This window comes from Poeciliopsis prolifica, unplaced genomic scaffold (genome assembly GCF_027474105.1).
Source record: "Poeciliopsis prolifica strain line A6 unplaced genomic scaffold, Auburn_PproV2 SCAFFOLD012, whole genome shotgun sequence".
Lineage (NCBI taxonomy): Eukaryota > Metazoa > Chordata > Actinopteri > Cyprinodontiformes > Poeciliidae > Poeciliopsis > Poeciliopsis prolifica.
The window spans coordinates 10,398,725-10,420,717 of record NW_026562387.1 but is presented as its reverse complement, the minus strand read 5'-3'; the positions used below and the strand labels follow the sequence as shown (position 1 = coordinate 10,420,717).

Sequence of the window (21,993 nt, the reverse complement as noted above, 5' to 3'; positions counted from 1 at the left end):
GCTTCTGCGCCCAACCTTTCTATAATGCCTCCCTGGGCAGTTGCCCATGTGGCCCATATCAAAAGCCAAATCTGCCTCTCAGAGGAAATAATTGATGGGGTTAGACTTTTAGATTCCTTGCTGGATATTTGTACTCTTGCTCATGTCACAGTAACACTTCCAGGGAACATTAACCACCAACCTTCTGTGAATACTGCCGTAGTTGGGGGGGGGGGGGCTTTGTGAGAGCTTTTCCGCTCGGGGCTGTTTTTTCTTTCTGGGTGGTGGGCAAAAGGCCTCGTGGGGGAACTGGTATAGTTGGGTGGAGCGTCACAGTCTGCGTCCCGTGTTCACTTCATTAGATTTTAAATGGTCTGCTGGGAGACTGCAACAGCCTTACACATCACACCACCTGCATTTCCCATTACACCCCGTTCACTCACAGCTACTCGCATAAGACCACATCCGTCCACGCTTCATGCTCACACTAAACGTCTGTCCACATGCTTTCTCTCCTCACGCTTTCAACACAAACAAACTGTACCATATTGTGTAAACTCACTCGCATTTATTCGCGGCCACAGATGTGCACGGTGCCTTAAACAAAACATGTGGTCTTGTTCTCTTCTGCTCAGAGATCCATTTTTCATGCTATAAATCAAACAGTCGTCACTCATTCCTGCACATATAAGCCAGCAAATCTCTTTTCACACTTTTGCACACAGGCCCGTGTGCATAGAAACGCAGGCAGGTCCGATTTGAGCTGCGTGTTGTACTGCATTGAACTGTGCGTCGTTATCCACCTGGCCCGTGGTAAACCCTAAAACATTCAGTTTTGCGGAGAATTGTTTATGGATCCATAAACCCCCATCACGGGTTGAGCTTAGCTCGGTGACACTTTGCCAAGAGATCATATGAAACGCCAACACACAATAGCAGGGCAGGTCCAGACTGGGAACAGCTTAAAAAGTCCTTCATGTGAGTCCGGACTCCTTGATTTCTTTTCTTTTCTTTTTGTTGTTTTCTCCACTTTGGAAGTGAGCCCAGACGTCCATGCTCCAACAAGATCCAGAGTGGTCTGCAAGTAAGCCACCCTCCCCCCTCACCTCCATCCTCATCACACTGTTACTGGAGGGCCTTTGTTGTCACTGGTGGCGCTGGATCCTGCTGTTGGAGGAGGACAGGGGGACTGGAGAGGTCTGTATGGCCCCTGACTGTGGTCTAAAAAGGCCGCCGTAGGGGACACAGGGTGGGCGTAGCCGATGTACTGTGGGTGCATGAACTGTGACTGGTGGGACATGATCTGGGTGGCCTGCTGGCAGTTGAGAACTGAGAAGTTGGTGGGCATGTTGACGAAGACGCTGGCGTCTGGGGGCAGACAGCAGGAGGCCTGAGCCCGCATCCGAGGAGCGGGACCGGGACCGGCGCGGGCCCCGGCGGGCGGAGCCGAAGAGCTGGACGAGGTGGCCGTGCTGGACTGCCGGGACGACGAGCCCCTGGAGCTGCTCGCCATCATGGGGATGGTTTCCAGGAGGCGGCCGCCGGTGCTTCCGCTTCCTGAGGCGCCAGCTGAGGAGAGCTCCTGCTTCGGCCGGAGGCAGCGGCAGCAGCACACGGCGACCACAGAGCCCACCAGGATGAAGGCCACAAACACAGATCCCACGATCAGGAAGGGCACGTAGATCGGCACTGAAAGGAGGAGACACAGGATTATTAATCAAGAGTTTACAGTGTTTCAGCTGGCTTCTAACATAAAAACTAAAGCAGTTTCACATTACTGCCACAGACATCTGAGTATTTCATGGGAAAGACCCACACAAAGCACAAATTTATAATGCATAAGGAAAGTAATGGATGGTTTTCAAAATGTTTGTTTTGTTTTGGAAAAATCTGAAAAGTGTGGTGTGTTTTTATTCAGCTTTCTGGATCAATACTCGTCTTTGTGGTATGGCTCTACCAGCTTTGCTCATCTCGATTCCAGTCTTTGTCACACAGCTCAGGTCCATTAACCTGGATGCAACACCGCTTTTCTCCACTGAATTCTGACTTTGACTAGGCCATTCTGACTCATGAATATTTTACATCCCATGATCTATTGAATCTCTGACTGTGTTTTTCAGCCTCTGTTTCACTCACTGCTAATGAAAAAGCATTCCCACAACATGACTATGCCACCACCGTGTTTCACTGTGGAACTAATGCAAGTCTATTTGCTGGCATCAGTATTTAAGAAAGCACCTTCGAGTGTTGGATGGCCCAACTTTTGAGTGTCCTCAAAGAAAAACAGTTTGAACAAAGTCCCGCTATTCAGCCCTTTACAAAAGCGTTCGCACAATTTGAACTTGTTTGAAATATTGTCCCCAACAATAAAAATGCTGCATAGTTTTCTACATTCTTGGATTAAATAATTTGATATATCCCCCTCAGTTGTTCACAAAGAATGATACCGCCGCCACCATGTTTCACTACGGGGGGATATGTTGTGTTAGTTTTTCTCTACTCATGACATTTTGCATACAAGTCCGACTTTTGACCAGAGAACTTTCTTCCACGTGCTTTCTGTGTGTTCTCTAAGCAAAGCCGCCAGTGGATTTTATTTTTGAGGCTTTTTCACAAAGACCATAAAACTGTGGATCTTTGCTGCTCCTCCACAGCTGCCATGAGTCCCTCCAGTTATTAATCTTGTAGTTTATGTGCATCATTGTCATGTAGGTCTTCTTTCTATTTTCGGATGATGGATGTAACAATAAAGAGTCCAGAAGTTTAAATGTTACGACACTGTTTTACAACCTCATCCTTCTTCAAACTTCGCCACAACTTTATCCCTGTCGGGTCTGCTCCGTTCCTTGGGCTTTGAAAACGTGCATGTAGATTTTCCGAGATTGTAACTTGACAAAATGTGGGAAAGGTTTAAGAAGCATGAAAACTCTTTGTAAAGGTAGTAAAACGACAGACTGGACAAGGCAAGTGTTTGTTGCAGATTAAAAGACAGAGAGCTGTTGGGGTCCCCAGGGTTTCTCAGGCTCTCATTAGCAGTTCTGATCTGTTTTAATCCTCCACGCCCTGCTGTGTCCTCAGCCTCCTTCAGCCCACAGATTCAGTGTGTGTGCGTGTGTGTGTTGGACTGGGTAATGTTCTTAAACCCAGCTGCCAGTGGATATTTGTGACCCCTCTTTTTCCTCAGCTATTTATGACTAAGCTTATGAAAATAAGTTACTTTAGCTGAACTGCAGCACTTGGCATCAGTTTAAAGAAAGGCTTTAAAGTGGACTGATTTAATGTTGCATTGAGAAGTTATTCCACTCTGTAAATCAGAGGAATAAGCCGGTTCCTTCTCACTGACCTTTCTGAGTTTTTTTTTTTAAGTTTTTTTTTCAAGTTAAAACAGCAAATCATGCTCGGAGCTTTCACAGCTCCGCCAATCGGAGTCTGTTGTTGAACATGGAAAGTCTTGACAGTTTTACATGCGAAAACCTCAGTTTTAGAGTGTTAATGTGTTAGGAGAGCAGGAAGCGCTCCAGGAACAACTTTGGAACCTGATCAGCGAGAGCGCTCCAGTTTTTCAACAAATTGGGAAAGTGCAGAGAGAGCGAATTTTGCCCAGACGCCGTATAACATGATGTCACTCATGAGGTGTTTCCTGCACCCATTCATTCCCTCCAAACACAATAACGTCCATGTGACATTTAAAGTGATTAATTTAGTCTTATTGTTCCCACAGGGTGTAGCTGAGCGTTGTTAGGAGGCAGAACTGTGGGCCAGTGAGAGAGAGAGAAAAAGGTGGCAGCCTGCTCCAGTTTCCTTTTGTCTCTGGGCTCTTTTGAAATGCACCCGTTTGACTTTTTCAGAATGCTCATCAAAAGTCGCAGGGCATTAAAAGGATTACAGCATGATACTTTTCCAGAGTGGGAGGGAGATTCGCGGGAACATGAAGGAAAACTGGACCTTGACCCGTTTGCATTTGGTGGTGTCACACCTCGCTCCGAGCCTCGCAGCAGAGATATCTCCAAGAGTCTTTCCTACCCTGCAGTAACGCAGCTTCAGTTTCAACATTTATGCCTCCACTCCCCCTGTTCTCTGTGCTTCAAAACTTTTTTGTGTGTGTGTGTGATTTCATCCCTTCTTGCAGATCTACTTTTTCTAAAATCACCTTTTAAATCAACGGTGGAGGAAGAAAAAAAGTCGAGTTTCAAGTTTTACTTGCTCAATCGCCCATAAAATACAGTCTGGCATTGTGGTGAGAAATGCAAACAAAAGCCCCGTCACAACTGGATAGGTGGGCAAACAAATTTTTCATTTTACTAGAGATACAATATTATACCTATATCAAAAATCTACTTCAAATGAATGTTTTACATCCTTATACCCTTGTTCTTTTTTTTGTTTGTTTTACCTTTTGCCACGCTACAATGATGGCCTTTTAGAGTTCTATTAAGATTTGACCGTTTTAAATAAAGAAAATCTGAAGGTGTCCACAAACACCTTCATGAAGACCAAGCAACACAGCAGAAAGGTCAGGAATGGGAGCGATGTTCATCCCTTCATCAGAACGACACAACGTCAAACCTACCAAGACGTGAACATTCACCTAAAGTGAGAAAAGCAAAAGTCAGAGAAGCACCCCAGGAGGCCCCTGGTAGATCTGGAGGAGCTCTACCAGCTCAGGTGCAAGAATATTTTCTACATATCTGGCTTTTGTGAAAAAGTGCCAATTGAGATCAAATCAGAACGTTTAAGTCTCCGTGCAAAATACTGTAGGTCAGAAAGCAAACACTGCTCATCACCAAAAGTAGAAAACCACATATTCTTCCCCTGTAGTCTCACAATTTCACACTAAATTGTACTGGTCAGTCACATGAATCATAACATGAAAACCTTTACAAGCCACCATTGAACTTTATCATCTAACTAAAGAATTGCAATGTACACCTGAACAGCTGGAGAACAAACGGAACCGAAAGGTTCGCTAAAAATCTGACTTAGATCTGCATTTAAATGCTTTAACGTCTCATGTATTGCTAAATTTTGAGACAATTGTTGTGTTTCTAGTGTCAATTCAGATTCCCTGAATCCTACCTTCATGCTTTGAGTGAATAAAAAAAAAAAAAGAAGCAAGAATTGGTTTTCATGCACATGCTGGTCGAAGCTCCCCCATTGTTTTCTGTCACTCGTCCACACCTGTTGCTGCCGCTGAGCTGTGGCAGCCACGCTGCAGTTAAAAGCCCTCCACCCCCTCCACCTTTAAGCTCTTGTTTGGGGCAGAGTCTGTTTGAGGCTGGCCGGCCGGCCAGCCTCTGTCTCCTCAGGCCGTCCCACAGGGATTCTCTTGTTCCTAAATACCACATGTTCCCTCATGTTGAGCACATTAATAATTTCCTGCCACTGTATCATTCTGGAATGATGAATAGGCCACAAGCAAGTGAAAAATGTGCAAAAAGCGCAAAGTGAACAAAGTTTTCCTGTTTGAAAATAGCGTTCTCTCTAGTGGTGGTGAGAAAAACCAACCACTTTGAGGTAATTCTGGCAGGAGGCCACAGACTGGAATGTATTCCTCTCCCTGCAGTGATAAGGTATGGAAGTTGCAAATGACAGGTTACATTGCAGCTTGAAGACCAAGGACGAAAACAAGAAGTAAGCCTTTTCTGTCTTACTTCTTGATGCCTTTCAGTGGTAAAATGCAAGTTCAAAGACTTAATGAAAGATTACCTCATGGGAATGTTGGTAACGAGAAATGAGTTTGTTTTGTCATCAAATCAGCAACATAAGCTGAAAACTACAGGGTTAGCTGTTGTTTTTGGTAATTATTCCTCCCTGGATGTCAGGAGATTCCCCTCAGAGTGAATCTCCTAAAGCCCAGACACCAGAAAGACCGCAGTAGGTGGGAGGTGGGTTGTTGAACACGGAAATAACATGATTTGAGTTTTTCTTTTTTTGTGTGTGTGTGTTCTTTTCTTCCTTTATGAACAGTGCTGTCAGCACCCAGGGCAAGCCACTCTCCAAGATCCGGTCAAGTCCAAATCTGATCCCCGTGGGGACAGCGTGATTCGAGCCTGGCCCTACTCTGCACTGTTACAGAACAAACACGGCTATTTATAAAGTGCAGCGGCATGGCACAATTTGCCATTTGTGAGGGCTGTTAACTGGTTTTTGGAGGAGTCTGCTGTCTCCTGTGCAGCTGTCGCAACAGATGAGTCCTTTTTACAGAGAGCCATGGCTGCTGTGCGCAATGCTACGTCAGTGGAGGGGGAAAACCGGAGCTCCATGCTTTTCAGATTTGAAGATCAAGCCCAAAACAGCCTGAGTGGAGGATTTTCATGACGTTGTCCAACCAACAATATTAAAACATTCATATTAGGCTGGAATTTTTTTGGATGAATATAAACCTAATTATGGGCAATAAGGCTTTCTGCCCAGAGGGACACACTTCAGAGGGGAAGCTAAGAGGCAAAATATATATATATCTGTTGGAGAGATGATGGTATGGAGAGCTAAAAGTACCACAATAGTGGCTCACATAAATGCTTCTTAATGTGATTATTTACATAGAACTCTAATAAATAGCATCAATAAATAGAAAGTTCTTATTTGATCAATTCTTTCAATGTAATAATGTTCTAATACTTTATTTTTGTTTTAATTATATTTTAAATATTTATTGAAGAATATTTTTCCAGTTCCCAGTGTTTCTTGTAAGTTACAAAAAGAAAACGGTTTTGTTCGGCTTGGTTTTTAGAAGCATCTCCTCTGACAAGCGGGTCACTTTTACTGGCATCTATTCCTGCCATAATCACCACTGAGTCACTTTACAGTAAAGCAGTTAATGAGTAAAACAGCCTCGTCTCAGAGACTCCGAAAAAGTTCAAAATCCTCCAACAATTTAAGAACATGCTAAACCAACTGTTATGTTCAACATCCTTTGTTTAGTTTTTAGGATCCACAAAAATTCAATTCAATTCTCATCCACTTGTTGTGAATGAGAATTGCTAGGCTGTAATAGTAGAAGTTATGGACTGCGGCTGGTTTTGACATAAGTGTTAGGGCTTTCTGCCAAGGGCTGCATGTTCAGTGGGGCGTAATAAAACTGCCAACTCTGCTTTCAGGAGGCCTTTCTTTCTATTCAGAGAGAACGATGCCTCCTACAGTTCATAGGTGTATGAACTGTAAGACTTTATTGCTGGACACTAAGGGACAGTAAGAGCAGCTATTGCTACTGATGCTGGTATTTGAATTACAGCCAATAATTTGGTGTTATATTCCAAAGCTGTAGGGCCATTTCTTATGATTTCACCGCATTAGGATTGTTTAACATTGAGGCAAAAGTGAACCACGACTATTGAGAGTGGTCAAGAATGAAGTGGATTAGATTGGGGGGAAATGAAAGGGCTCGCCCGGGCCACCATTCATGACAGAACCGCCGCTGGTTGTGCTTCCCTACCTGCACGGGAGTCCTTGTCCTCTTTGCTCTCCGTTCCCGGTACCTCAGCTTGCTTGTCGTTCTCGCAGCTGCCCTGATCCAGCCGCGCGTCCGTGCTGGCGCAGCAGTATCGCAGCTCGCACTTCCCGCAGCAGATGATCGCGTCCTCCCCGTCGATCTTCTCCGGGCACTGGAACCCGTCTTTCCACGTCCCCTGCGAGTCCCGCCACCCGTGACAGTATTCCCCGCTGGCCTTCACGTCTATAACGACCAAGAGCAGAGTCATAACCACGGAGACGGACATCGGGAAACCTCCTTCACGCATTCTCAGCCACACGCCGGTGCGTTTGGATGCACGGAGGGACGCCTTTTAGTCTCCTGCGTCAAAGCCGGTGTAGCGGATGATGGTGATGATGATGATTTGGGTCAGAGTGGAAAAAAGACCTGAGAGGATGAAGGAAGACAGTTGAGGAGCAATCACAGGTGGTCATTTGTTGAGAAAATCCCGTGCGTAAAACACAGCCAACGACTCCAAAAGTAGGTTCCAAACTGCAACCAGTGGCGCCTTAAGCTTTAAATCTGGCCTAAAAAGAGAGTTAAAATAATATCCCAGCGGTGGTTAATGCAATATTCATTAAAGATGAATGAATTTCCCTTATTGGCAACGCAGTCCGGCTGTTCGTGTCTTCTCCGAGCTCTTCAGGCGACCTTCCTTAGGAATGCAGGGCAACCAACACATGAACCCCGATCCGTGGGCGCACAGCTGCTGCCCCAGTCAGTCCCGTGCCTAAAGATGCAGTTTTCAACTTTTCAGAAGTCTTCTGCATTGTTTAAAGTCAAAAGTCGGTCTGCCAAAACTGTACGTGGTATGTGTGTGTGCGTGTGTTGCTGCTGCCTTATTGAACTGCGCTGGGCAGAGTCTGCCTTAGTTTCGCTGGAGCGAGAGGGGCGTAAAAGAAGACAGATGCAAATGAAACACCTTACGAATTCTTTGAATGAATCACGTCAAGTTAGAAACTGGTTCGTACAACTTCCTGCTGAGGACCTTCAAAGTGCACACGCAGCCAGATTAATTGCAGTTCTTGAAACACTACCGTAATGGAAAGTTTAGTGGAAGAAAAAAAATGTCGGAAAAGATGGGTGAGTGAAAAAGGTGAGGCAAAGCATTCAACGCAGCATCTCCAAGCACTGTTTCTTCTTGATGCAGTATTTTATGCAAAAGGAGCCCCAACCAAGCAATCAATACAGATGTTATACAGAACATAAGCTTTTCTGTAGACCAATTTATCCATCTGTTTTATTTATTTATTTAATATTCTGCCCTTCATGAGAAACTGACTTTGGGTTTCCATTAGCTGTAAGTCATAATAACATAGAATAACTTTTTCGGTTATATTCTTATTTCCTAAGATGCATTTGTAAATTGAGCCGTGAGATTAGTCTATAATTTAGCTGACAAATTTGCTGGGTTAGATGCACTGCAGTGTTAGGAAATATCTGCTCTTCAACAGCAGGCCAATGAGATATTCTTCCTGTTGTTTAATTGAAATGATTGAATCAATGAATTAATGTCATAGCTAGAAGAACAAGTGAAATGACAACTCCTGCTTTACAAAACAAAGCAGACCTAAATAATTAAAGCAACAATCATGTTAATTATAAGAGCAAGACACAGAGAGCTAAATGTGCCTCACAATAAGTAACAAATGCAAAACAGATTTCTTATCTGCTGCATACTTGTTGCACAGTTACTGGAAGTTATTAAGAAGTAACAGAGTATAAAGGGTCTGAACACAAATGTACACCATCATATTGCATACGTATGACATAAATGTTGCAACATTACGTAGTGCTATGCAGGCAAAGACTTTTTTGGGGCATCTCATTGCAGCTCTTTCTTTTTCTTTTTCTCAGCACACATATTAATATTAGCAGAAACATTTCCATCTAGTGGTGTTGACCTGCATTCACACTTTTGCTCTTAATCCTTGTTAACATAGGGGCAGTGAAGAATAGACTGAGGTTAGCTGTGAACATTTGAAACTTTTGTCCGGATCTAACAGCTTTTTTAAGACTAGTAAAACGTGCCTGCAAGTCAACAATGTACCTTTATTCTGCAACATTTTCAAAAATTATAGTTTAAATGTTATAATTCACTCATTCCATTTTTGTGATGTGGGGTCATAGTTCAGGTATTGTTTTTGATGCCTATGTGCGTTTCTTCTTTCGTAGTGTTGCAAACAGATTATTTCTATATTTTCACTTATTATACGGCTCTATGTTTGTGACTATAGTGAAAAGTGTTTAGTTCAAGAATAAATCATCCATGCAGTCCATCAGTCAGGCCGGTTGGTGGCGGTAGTGAACCTTTAAGTTTGTTCTGCGATCAGAGGAGGAAGCAAGGGTATCCCGTGGTAACAGCACAGGAAGTGTCGCGCGACAGTTTAAAAACTGTATCGACTGTTAGCTTTTCTGTTGTGCTGATATCCCCGTAAAATCTCCTTTTCCTGCTTATTGTTCCTCTAATGTAAGTTTTTTTTCTAGGTTTAATTTGCCCTGAAGCCCGAAGCAGAAGTTTAAAGCAGTGGAAGGTTTGTGTGTGTGTTTTTTAAACGTTTCTCAGCTAATTTACTGCCTGAGCGATGCTTTTGAGAACCGGGCGGCAGCAGCAGCAGCAAGCCAAAGGGAAAAGATTCATTCGCCCTAAGAAAGCAGCAGCTCCTAAGAAAGACTGGGTGGTAAGAAGCACGGATTATTTAATTAATTAGAGATTAAAGGCATCAACTTGTGTTCGCTTTGAGCCCTCTCTGAAAACGAGAGGATAGTCATTTAGATGCAGATTCAGGCTGATTTTCTTAGCATCATTCTTGTTTTGGGATACATGACTGTTTTAATAATAATAATCCTACTAAGTGAGTTTTTTTAGAAACTCAGATGTAGCAGGTGGGAGTTTTATACCAGACCCTTTTTTAAATATACCTGAGCTTAGGTTTAGTTCTCAGGATGTGATCCTTTTTTATCACTGGATATGTAGAACCTCACAACTTTAGTTGCACTAATATCATCAAGACCTACAATCATGCTTTTATTTTCATATTTTGCTGAACGACTTTATTTTAAAATCTAATCACTGATCTTTTTGTTTCAGAGCACTGTCAATGACCTCTCTGTGCACAAGCTGAGTCCTGCTGAGCTGGTAAGATCTTTTATTAATAACAACTTTTTTAGGGGGGGAAAATGTCAAAGTGTGAATTATGTACATAAGAATCTGGTCGCCTTGTTTGATATGTGGTTCAGTTGCATAAAGGACTTCTTCCTTGGTTACGGTGCATATAAAAAGTATTCACACCTTGGATGTTTTGCTCTTTTATTGCTTGTAGAAATCAATCTTTTTTTTCACATTTAATGGCAATGTGAAAACCGATTTCTTTAAAACTAATGACAATTAAATAAAAATATTTTAAAGAAAATCAGTAAGTGCACAAGTCAGTATTTAGTAGATTCACTTCTGGCTGCAGCCGCAACATGGAGTCTGTATGGATAGATCTCAATCAGGCTTGCACATCTGGATGTGACTCTTTTTTTTTTCTCCGCTTCAGTATCATCGACATGAGATCCACAAGTCTCACAATAAAGCTGCGGCTCACTGGGAGCTCAGAGAGAAAGCCCTGAAACGTCGTCTCAGACATGCCGGCAGCTCCCCGGGCCTGAACTACACCAGCCTCAGCATCATCAGAGATGTGTGTGAAATGAATAATCTGGATTTCTTTTTTAGTTTTCCACACAGTTTCAAGCACAGTTCACTGGAGGAATGGTGATGTGTTGCTGCAGGTTTTCTCTGAGCAGCCGCTGCTGCATGATGCGCTGGCCCAGTCTGACAGAGCCTTGGCTGTGGTCAAGGACTTGTTTGGAGATGCTCCACGGAGGCAGACTGGTGAATGTTTCTACATGAACTCTGAGATTATACTCATTTGCTTCTAGAATATTGTCTCTTTAGATACCTCTTTCTGCTGCATGTGTACATCTGCAGGGCACCCCAGTGTGACTGTGGCTCCAAACTGTGACTCTGACGCAGAACTGCCTGTTCTCCAGAGACCTGATCCTCCAACCCAACTGTCCCTCCTCAGCCAATCCATAATGGATCAAGAGGTATGAAATGATGACACTTTATCTTTTAAATTTTCCTAAGAGATTATAATGGCATTTTTATAGTCAAAAATGTTTTTCCCAGGCACTTAATGAAGTAGACGTTTCCAGAGAAGATCTCAGAGATGAGGATCTGTCAAGCAGTTCAGGGAGTTGTTTCATCAGAAGGTATTAATCCATTCGCTAACAGCTTATTGTTATTATTAAAGGACTGCAGTCGGAGGGTCACATCCTCATCTGCATGATTATTACTAAACTTGGGTTTAATTCATCTTATTCTTAACCTTTCCACCTTCTGAAATATTGTTGTTCAAATCCTTTTTCCATGGCTCAAATCTGAGTGATTCTCTTTCTAAAGAGCCAATTCTAAAACCTGTGCAATTAAAGCTCTGTTAAAGCAGCTATTTAGCATTAACTCTTCTAGGAATGTGAAAGGATTGTTTTTGTTAATGAGATTAAGCTTCTTGTATATATTTAACACTGGATTAAAAAAGAAAATTCATAATGAATTCAAACTTTTCTGCCCAATTCTTTTTTTTTTCTAAGTCATCCTTAGTGGTTGTTGTGTTACCAATTCACAAATGAAAAAACAGCTTTAGAAATGTAACAATGTTAATGTCAGTGACTGCACAATTACTGTGTTTGCAGAACAAATATAAGGAAAACAAAAACTCAGACCAGAGTGACACAGAAGCAAAAAGGTCATCGTCTCGGGTCTCATGATAAAGAAAACATCCCTGTGACGCCCATCAGATCAGGCAGAGCACCTGACCCGACTGGTAAGCTTCATTCAGATGTTCTGTTTAATAGTCTGAAGCTTGAGAGAAAGACTCATCCACCCTTTTTCATTCCAGCTCTCAACGCCACGGCAGCTATTAAGCGTTTTCTGACCAAACGGCGTCCATCAGATGAAAACGAGGAAGAGGCTTCTGTCCTGGTTTCTCAAGTCCTGAATCCTGAACTGCCTTCACACCAGTCAGGTAATATCTGCAAGAAGCTAATTTTCTATTATTTAGTCATTTATTTTACCTTGAATGAATCAATCATTCAATTATTGAATTCTAGTGTTTCAAAAAAAAAAAAATCCCACATTTGAAATTTTTCTCAGGAAGAACAAGAAAACACACTGAGAAGACCAGGAAGGGCGTCTGTCGGGCCTTGGAGCTGGATGGCTCCTCAGTTGCGTCTCTTAGTGGAGACCAGTCCAGCCTGGGCCTGCTGCAGGACATGTTGGGCCAAGTCAAGGCGGACTTGGACACTATGAGTTCTGACACAGCACCAGAATCAACAGGGAGTCCAGAACCCTATGGAAGACAAGGTCTTACCGGATTCTCTGTTGCCTTGGTCTCCACGATTGGACGCTTAGTCCAGCTCATCAGAAAGGTATTTTTATTGTGGACTTATTAAACAATTTGAATCTTGAATTATTTGATTTTTTTCATTAAAATCAGTTTTTGTCTGTCATTTTATTTTCCCACACCTGATATAAATCAAAGTGGTCGAGGTTCTAAAGCTCAGACAAATTGGTGGCAATAATGTCATAATGGGAAAACAGAGAGAGTGGTGCAAAAAAAAAAACAACCTCAAAGATGATATTGTCATGGCATGTAATAGAGTGATGCAAAGTGATTTCAGGGTTGTGGTTCTGCTTCAAAGTGAATCTCTGCCCCAGTGTCAAGTCTTGCAGTTTTTTTTTTCTTTTGACCAGACTGCCATAAAAAGCAGATTTGAGGAAACGGTGACTAATTATTGTCAGATTCCACATGTTCAATCTTTCATTATTTCCTTCTCTGCCTCCTTTCTGTTAGAGAGAAGACAAAGCTCAGGAAGAAGCTGAGGAACGCCGGCGACTGCAGGAGGAGCTGAAGGAGCAGCGAGGGCTTATGGATGCTCTAACAGCTGAAACCATGACCCTGAGAGAAGAGGGCGCCACCATGCAGGTGAGGCTGAGTGTTGGTTTCCTGTCTGGAGTGATAAATCATGGCATTCAGATAAGATGTCATTTCTTAATATTTAGTCATTCTTTCTGCCTGTTGTTGAACTGCCCAGGCAGGGCTTCTGCAGCGGATAACAGAGCTGGAGCAGAAGCTGGATTCTGTGGTCCTTTTGATGAGTGAAGTGGGAATATTGGGAGAACAGACAAAACCAAGCAGAGTCTCTAAAGGAAGAGAGTCCCAGTCTTGTGGTATGGATCAGATGAATTTGGTTGTGCAGATTTGCTGTAATTTGATTGTAAGGCGTTGATAATGAATTATTGGTGTGCAGTTTGCCAGTCTTCTAGTGAGAAAACACAAACTAGAGTTTCTCCTGCCTTCCTCCTTTCCCCACCTCAACAATGTGACAACTGGCAACAAAGTCCTGGTGAGTTTCTGGAAACATTAATTTGTCATTTTTCTAATAAAAAAATGGCAAATTTTTTTTCTTCCCTTCTTCTCCAGGAGGTCATGCGTTACCTCTGCAGCGACGCCTTTCCCCGTCAGACTCCCAGCGTTCCTGTGAAAACGTCTCCACCTCCGCTCTCTCGAGACGTCAGTCTGTCTCCTCATCGTCTCTGCCCTCTAATCAGCCCGTCCTCCTTCCGTCCCCTAAAGCCATGCTGGCTGAGATCGCTGAGCTGAAAAGGCAGAACGACCTGATGAAGGCTCAGCTCAGCCAGGCAAAGAGCCTCGGGTCAAGGGACGCAGAATTGGCCGACAGCTGCAACGAGCGGAGCAAGTCCAGTCCAGCCAGCGGCACTGGAGAGAGGAAGATTACCGGCCAGCATCTTCAATCTCCAGAGGGAACATCATCAGCTTCTCAGGTCAGAAGTTTGATTGATCGTTGATTTGCTACTGATGCCTTCAAGAGGAAATTAGCAAAGTTCATCCGATTTTGCATCCCTTCTTTCTTATCTGCTGTCGTACGTGTGCAGGTTTTGATTCTAAAGCCTATATTTATCTTCAAATACTGCCTTAAACATGAGAAAGAGCTCTGGGCATTTGAATCCATGAAAGGTAAAGAATATGAATGTTAAAATGTACCATGACAATCTGTTCAGGCAGCGTCCTCCAGCACGCCGAGCGTGGAACAGCGCCTCCTGGAGCTTAACAGGCAGAGTGCGGCAGCCAGGAGTCGACTGCTGGACCTGATCGAGCAGCAGAAGCAAAGCGCTTCGCTCAGAATCTCCCCATCCGTCTCCCCCATCCCGTCCTCAGCCGTCAGCCCGAACGCAGCAGGTACGATGAGTGAATGAAGCGTGCTGCTCTGCGACTCTTCATTTTAAAGAATTAAAAGAAGAGTTTGATTTTCAGCTGAAGGACAGACCTCAGAGGAGTCGGTGCTGCCGCCTGAAAGGGAGTCTGGGTCTCATCAACAGTGAGTGGCTGAGCAGTTTTAGAGGAAATCTGCACCTTGTATGCATGCAGCATGATTCACTGCCATATTTCCTGCAGATATGCTGGTTCTGATGCATCCAACAGTTTGAGTTTTGAGAGCAAGACTGGAGAAATAAAGGTGCAGACTGATAAACGTTACATTATATCCACATTCTCAAACGGTGATGCTGTTAGATGAACTTACTTTTTTTCTTTTTTCTCAGCAAAACGAGAAACGGCGAGAACGAGAAGGATGGTTTTCTCTGGTCGCTCACACCAGATGACACGAGGGAAAAGACTTTCTGGTTTTCAACCAAATAGCTGTAGTGCATTTTTCATTCCTGCAGTTTACATGTTGGCTGTATAAAAAGTTTTATTTTCAGGGAAGTTCACATCTTTTTATTTTATTTTATTTTTTACCAGAGGTAATTGAGCAGCCTGACTGTTACATAGCAGTAAAACTGAAGTAAACATGTATGAATGACATGAAGCCGGACTGTGATTTCTGTTTAAATTTAGACCATTTTTCCACTCAACAATCTGTTGTTACGTTCTTACTGCTTTTTAATTTGACTGTGTTCAATATTTACAATCATCAACACAATTATCTTGCAAAAATGATTTAGTTAAAGCTAACTGATCAAAGTCATGAGGATTAAATAGCTGCTTCACGGTGGTTTGATTAAGTTTATCTAGCACGTCTTGCAAAGGTGCTTTATCCATTACCACTGAACTTTTGTCATTGGTTTCCAACCACAGTCTTTTATTAGAATTTGTTCTCAAGCTCTCTAAGAAATGTGTATTTTTTCCCCCCATAAAGTCTTTAAAATTGTGGAAATTTAATTAGATCATTTTCCAACTTTGTAAGTATGGAAAACTGTGAAGTAAGTCTGGACAGAGGTTTGAGTTTCCAGACTCTGTTCTTTATTACGCTTTTCAAAGGATACAATGAATCATTTCTGGAGACCAGTTGTTTTTTGGGGGGTTATATTTAGGTGACTTTTCCTTGACTTTATTATTTGTCACAAAGTTTTTATGTGATTTGTCCAGTCCACCCAGTTTACTGAATGAAGTTTTTTTTTTTTTCTTTTTTTTTTTTTTTTTTTTGCTCTCAGATTTGGGATTTTTACAGACATGAATGTGGTTTAGACAATAAAGGTATAAAATATTACAACATCTGATTTCACAAGTCTCCTAATCATTGTAGTCCAGATTCTACTAACCTAATTCTTCTAGATTTGAAAATAGATCTGATCTGTTTCTCCAGGTACTAAAAACCAAAATTGACCTTTGCTGCTGTGGTGACTCAGGAACTAGTTCCACGATCAGCAGCATGTGGAAACATTCAACTGCATAAAATTCATGACATAAAATACTTTGAGGTTGTAACAATGGCGCTGAAGGTTAGCCTGTTGTGTCAGACCGAGCCAACAACCAGTGAATGATTTATTGTAATCACTACTTGTTCTCTTTTACAGTTCATTTGAGCATTTTCTGTTGATCCACTTTGTCTTTGGTTGATGATTCAACTCATTTTTTGTATGTTCAGGGTGAAGAGGTGCAGCTCAATTTGCTGTCAGCAGGTGGCACTGCAGACTCAAAACGAAATTCAATTTGAAGATGAAACTTCTGGTGACCATTGGCATATAATCCTCCAACTGTGAATAAAGAGCTTCAAAACAGCAAAGTTATTAGTGCTCAAAAGGACTCGAACTGTAATTTGTTATTCACTAAACAGCTTATTCTGCAGTCTGCGATTAAAAGAAGGCGTTTAGTGCTTATAACTAGGGTTCCTACAAGGTGTTAAGCTGTGGAAACACTTTAGAAAAGTAACATATTATATCAAGTGTAACTTTTCTTTTTTATTTTCCAGAACATGAAAAAAATCATAATTTCAACAAGCAGTTCAGACAGAACGTAAGAGATGCTGGTTCTCTTTAACTGAATCAAAGTTTCCTTAAAACATCACCACACCCTGGCTGGCTTCCACTTGTCTCAGCTTCGTTTTACTGTTTTAGGTTGACACAGGGAGATGTGAAAAGAGTTTCATGCCGAATCTTTCGATCTGTGGAGATAATGACGATGATGTCCAGTGGGGGAAATTAAAAGAAGTAAATATTGCAGATAATGACAGGAGGACGGCAATGGCGGCCATGAACCTGGGGGCAGAGGTCACAGCAGTGACGCAGTGGGAGGTGGGCAGTGCTCATTATGCCCCGGGCAGGCTGGGTGAAAGAGCGGGTGAATGGGGATTAACCTTAGCCCAGTGCCCCTCAATGCATTTTCCTCCACTGCAGGGGAAGTTCCCATGTGACCGCAACCTTCCTGCTTCCATTTAGCACGTTGGGTAAACTCCTAATATTCTCACAAAAGTTGAGTTATAGTGAATGTGGTGGAGGGGATATCAGTCTTGTGGGATGGATTACGCTGAATTTATAGACGCCGTTATAAAACTATGGGGAGGTGGGAAGGGGATAAGAATGGGAGCTGTTTTCTTTTACTCATTTAAATGTGCCCCCACTTCACCTCAGTGAAGGACTCAGTAAAACACACACTGAAGCTTGTGCACACACTCGAGGTAATCTTTTTAAATCGGTAAACAAAGTGACACGGGTCTTATTTGCATGTAGCCCAGATTCTACAGAAAGATGAACAATTTTATGTTCTTAATTCTCTCCATTTTTAATGGTATTTTAATGAAAAAACCTGATTTAATCAATGACATGATTACTTTTTTAAATGTGAAAATAAATGGGGGGTTTTTCACATTGGTGTTATTCAAATTAACTTCTTTGCACTGACTGCAAAGAGGTGGATGGGAAACTTTTGTAAATATGTATTTTAAAAATTGTATGTAAATATCTTTTAAAAATAATTCATTATTTATTTATTTAATTTTCAGTGGTTCAGGTGAGTGTTTTTTTGTTTTTTTTTTGCTGTTGTTGTTTTTTGATATAGTGACATTTTTAATGCCATACACACTAGCACAAACACTGACACTAATTTGGGATGTTAAACCCATACAATTTATGGACAATTTATAGGTAACTTGGATTTAAAAACAGATAAAAGGAAAACAATTTGACATTTCTTTCAGCAACAAATATGGATATGAATTTGATGATATACATCGGTAGTTAGTTATTTTTTCTTCCCGTTTGTTTTATTTTGTTATATTTTACAGTAATATCAAGAATGTAGATAAATTGAAAAAAACAACTTGCTGTCACAGTGTCAGTACAGGTCTACATGCAACAGGGGGCAGTATTAATGTATTGCTAAAGTTCTGTTTTTCTTAGATTTTGTGGCTCTTATGTTGCAATGAGAATTTTTTTATCGTCACTTTTTCATTATCTCCTATTTCTTTTTCAAACAATTGCTGAAACATGTTGAATAACACTGACAACATATTTACTCACTCAGAGAATTTCACTGCAGGAAAACATTATTTATGTGATACTTATTTTTTCTTAATGTGAAAGCTTGATGTGTCAGCTAAACCTGCTATCATCACTTACTTCAGCTTACCTTGACGAAGTTGCGCTTTGAATTGTTCCTGCCCCCCGTCCAATAAAAAAATGACCCTCAGAGTGACCTAAATGTGAACGTGCGCATGGCGTGACATGTGCATGTTTGCGTGTGTGCAAGCATGCGTGTGAGTGGTGTGTGTGAATGCGTCCTCCACAGCTGCACGAGGTTCCGAACTGCAGCAGGCTGTTGGCTGCTGTGAAAATATTATTGCAAGTGTTTATTATTGCTTCAGTGTGAAACAGTGGGAGAGTTGTGTGTGCGGCACGGGCTGGTGGAGTAATGGAGTGCTTGCGTGTGTGAAGGGGTGGTGGAGTAGGGAAGGTTTTGGAAGAGAGTTGGGGGGGGATCTCTGCCTTCTCCTGTTCTCTGTTTCCCACCGGCCAGCCTCCGGCCTGCGGCCCATTGCACCCTGGGTAATGAGGAGGCCTATTGGAGTTGATTAGTTCCGGCTGGATCCCAGATAGAGTTCTGACAGGCAGGAGAAACGAGCTCTCAGCGTGACCCTCCGTTTCTCCCCCCCACAGACCCCTGTCTCAGGCACAATGGCTAAAGGCAGGAAAAGGGCTTTTTAAACAACTGCACTTTTGCTCAACTCCACTCCTCTCCTCTTCCCCACCACCGACGACAAGCTTTCCACAGGTCCAAAAACTACGCAGACAAATAAACTGCTGGAAAAGTAAAACGTTTACAGCAAGATCCCAATGTCACAGCACATTTTTCCTTCTACTTCTGATATGAAAGTTGCTCCAGATGTGTAAAAGTGTTGCACGGGGCCTTGCAGAGGTATTCATACCTGTTGAACTTCCATTTTGTTATTCTACAACCACAAACCTCAACACTTTTATTGGGACATACACAAACACATCCTTAAATGTGTCCCAAATACTTCTTTAAACATCAGATCTGTCTGATTTGTTTTATTTATTCTTTTTTTTTTTTTTTTTTTGCATATCCAGAGAAAGAAACTATTCTCTCCCAAATGGACTTTGACAGGGCCGTTTTAACCCTGGAGTGAATTTGTTTACTGTTACTGTCATGCTGCAAGGTGAGCTTCCCACTCTTGATGCAAAGCTTTTGTTGCCTCTGATGAGTTTTCTTCCAGTATCTGACCAATTCCATTCTCCCTTCTGAAGAAAATATCTCCACAGCATGATGCCGCCACCACCATGTTTCACTGTGGAAAGGACATTGCTGGTGTGTTTAGTCTTCTGTGAAATAAATGCTGGCATGAGGCTCCCACCCAAAGTTCACCTTACTGTTATCTGAGCAGAGCACTTGGAGAAAACTTGAAATTAAAACGACAGATCATTCTCCTTCATGCCCAATGCTGGATTCTCTTTGGATTCGCCACGTGAAATCCAAAACGTTACATGTACAACTGTGGCTGTGACATGAAGCAAAAGCGGAAAGTTTGCCTTACAAAACAAACCATGACATCCACCAATCTGGACAGCTACAGCACTCACTGACATCCGCTGGACACATTCCTCAGCAGAGCAGCATCATTCCCCTCTGCTCGCTTAATCCTTCCGTCTTTTATTATTTCCCAGTCTAACTCCTTAGAAATAAAATCAATCTCTGTCTTTTCTTCTGTCTTTCTCAGCCTCTTTCGCCACATATAATTGATTAAGGGCCGTTTTCATAAATCAATTTGGGATGCACATCAGTCAGCTTGAATGGGGAGCCACTCCCGCCTCCACCCCCCTCTGTGCGGCTGTATTAATCCGCCCCAGCATGCCCTGCCACTCTCGCTAACACACATTGACCCATTCTTACACACATCTGTACGGTTTTCCTTTCACTGGTTGAGGGGTTCTGGCAGTTGCAGGAGACCAAACATGGAGTATGCTAATTCGATCAGTGGTTTCTGAAGACGCTCGGATGTGGAACATGCAGTCTGACAGACAAAAAGAAAAAACAATAAAAAGAAAAAAAAAAACTGTTTCTGCAGGGTTTGAACAACACATGCTGTTCTGCAGAAAAGTGAAGAAAAAAAAACTGGGGGGCAAAGATTTCTTTTTTTTTTTTTTCCTTTTGGAAAGAAGCAAATGTTTGTTCACTTTGCCTTCTGTCTCTAAGACAGATGCGTCTCCCTGCTGTTTATAATTACAGCAGTTTAATTGTCATTATTATCTCATGACTTCATCTGCCTTTCTTTCTCTGCCCCAAGCCCTAAACCTCCCATTCGGAGCCGTTGCTCTGAATGTTTTGATACGAATGTAACCATGACACTACGATTTCTTATTAGAAAAAGCCTTTCCAAGCTGCAGTGCATTCTGGGAACATGCATGCAACAGCTGCAAGTGATATCCCTAACTTTCCCCTCTGCTCTTGGTGTGGATTTTCTTACGCTGCCCCCTTTTCCCTGCGTAACGTTCTGCTGCACCTTGATGTTTCTTTAAAAAAAAAAAGAATAATTTGTTCCTCTGGCGGCTCTTTTTGATTCTACCTCTTTTACCTTCCCCTTCATCTCTCCACACTTGTCCCTCCATCCCCAGCTCCGTGCTCCAGGGTGTTGGCTTTAGTGGCAGTGAAAGCTGCTTTGCCTTTAATAACAGTTTGTCTTAATGAGTGTGTGTCGGGGCGGGTGGGAGGAGGGGGCGCATGCAGCGGAGAGGGAGGAGCGGAGGGTCACAGCTGAAGCCAATTGCGTCCCTTTCCTGTCTGAGGCGCTGCAGGCTGGGGTCAAGCTCAGGGTCACGCTGGCCCGTCGCCCGCGCTGAGTCCCGGTGCCGGTTCTGAACGCCTGCCAGCGTGTGTGAGCGAGTTAAGAGAAGAGGGCAGGAGGCACATCTGTTTCTGATCCCCTCCGAAAGCCTGGCTCTCCGGACGGGGACGTGCTGGCGTGCCTAGTGGGGAGAAGGATGGGGGGGCGGGTAAGACGGAAGGAGAGGAGATCGGGGGCGAGTGAGTGGTCACACGCAAACGGTGTGTGTTGAATACAATGTGGAGAGATGTGGCACGTTTTAACCGCTTTACGTTTGTCTGCTTCTTCACATCCTGTAGTCATCACTTTACAATCCATTGAACAGCGTGCCAAAAATATCCTCCCACTTCAAACCCTAACGTCCTGAATAGTGAGTCAAAAATCCGTCAATTAAGAGCAGGAACATGAGCAGCAAGCTTCTCCATTTCCACGCTGCCAGACTTGTACTGAAACCCCAGTGAGCATAAACATTTGGGGTAAGGGTAAGAGCCTGTTTACGCTGCGCTGCAGATGTGCAAAGAGCTGCAGTTTGGTTCAGGGGTGCGATACTTTGCACGTTTGGCATCACACAGTCAATCTGATAATGATATTTAACTCCGACATACACAACTGGAGCCTTGTGCATTCATGAAGGCTAACAGCACACCAGAACAAGAAACTTATAGAGTTAGAGGGCTACAGTGCATGCATACCGAGAATAAAGGGGCGACTCATTGTAGCAGGCCCTGCAAGCCAATCAAAACTGAATTTCAGTTTGCACAACTAACCCCAAAAAACAGGAATAAAAGTTTGCTTAATGTCTGTTTTTTGTTTGTTTGTTTTTTCTGACACCAAAGTGTGCATACTAGCTTTAACTTTTCCAC

General features: G+C 42.7%; 2 protein-coding genes across 2 annotated transcripts; one reads left to right on the top strand and one right to left on the bottom strand.

Moving 5' to 3' along the window:
* Positions 1 to 525: 525 nt before the first annotated feature.
* LOC129364556 (protein shisa-2) lies at positions 526 to 8,292 on the bottom strand. Its single transcript, XM_055037248.1, has 2 exons — positions 7,415 to 8,292; positions 526 to 1,668 (listed from the first exon to the last, which is right to left on the bottom strand). Exons 1-2 carry the CDS (start codon positions 7,716 to 7,718, stop codon positions 1,097 to 1,099), a joined length of 876 nt encoding a protein of 291 aa, XP_054893223.1. The 5' UTR covers positions 7,719 to 8,292; the 3' UTR covers positions 526 to 1,096.
* Positions 8,293 to 9,839: 1,547 nt separating this feature from the next.
* spice1 (spindle and centriole associated protein 1) lies at positions 9,840 to 15,981 on the top strand. The gene is made up of 18 exons (XM_055037177.1): positions 9,840 to 9,920; positions 10,017 to 10,131; positions 10,542 to 10,589; positions 10,993 to 11,133; positions 11,225 to 11,327; positions 11,424 to 11,542; positions 11,625 to 11,707; positions 12,188 to 12,318; positions 12,394 to 12,519; positions 12,648 to 12,922; positions 13,348 to 13,479; positions 13,589 to 13,724; positions 13,805 to 13,900; positions 13,978 to 14,339; positions 14,577 to 14,754; positions 14,830 to 14,893; positions 14,971 to 15,031; positions 15,117 to 15,981. The coding sequence occupies exons 2-18, from the start codon at positions 10,036 to 10,038 to the stop codon at positions 15,174 to 15,176; spliced, it is 2,211 nt and encodes a 736-aa protein (XP_054893152.1). The 5' UTR covers positions 9,840 to 9,920; positions 10,017 to 10,035; the 3' UTR covers positions 15,177 to 15,981.
* The last annotated feature ends 6,012 nt before the right edge of the window (positions 15,982 to 21,993 follow it).

Bases quoted from the DNA above. Each gene is read 5' to 3' on its own strand.
- LOC129364556 (XM_055037248.1), bottom strand. From the start codon at position 7,718: ATGCGTGAAGGAGGTTTCCCGATGTCCGTCTCCGTGGTTATGACTCTG. The intron at 1,669-7,414 runs GTAGGGAAGCAC...TCCTCCTTTCAG, and splicing joins GGACAAGGACTCCCGTGCAG to TGCCGATCTACGTGCCCTTC.
- spice1 (XM_055037177.1), top strand. From the start codon at position 10,036: ATGCTTTTGAGAACCGGGCGGCAGCAGCAGCAGCAAGCCAAAGGGAAA. The intron at 10,132-10,541 runs GTAAGAAGCACG...TTTTTGTTTCAG, and splicing joins CTCCTAAGAAAGACTGGGTG to AGCACTGTCAATGACCTCTC. The intron at 13,725-13,804 runs GTATGGATCAGA...ATTGGTGTGCAG, and splicing joins AAGAGAGTCCCAGTCTTGTG to TTTGCCAGTCTTCTAGTGAG.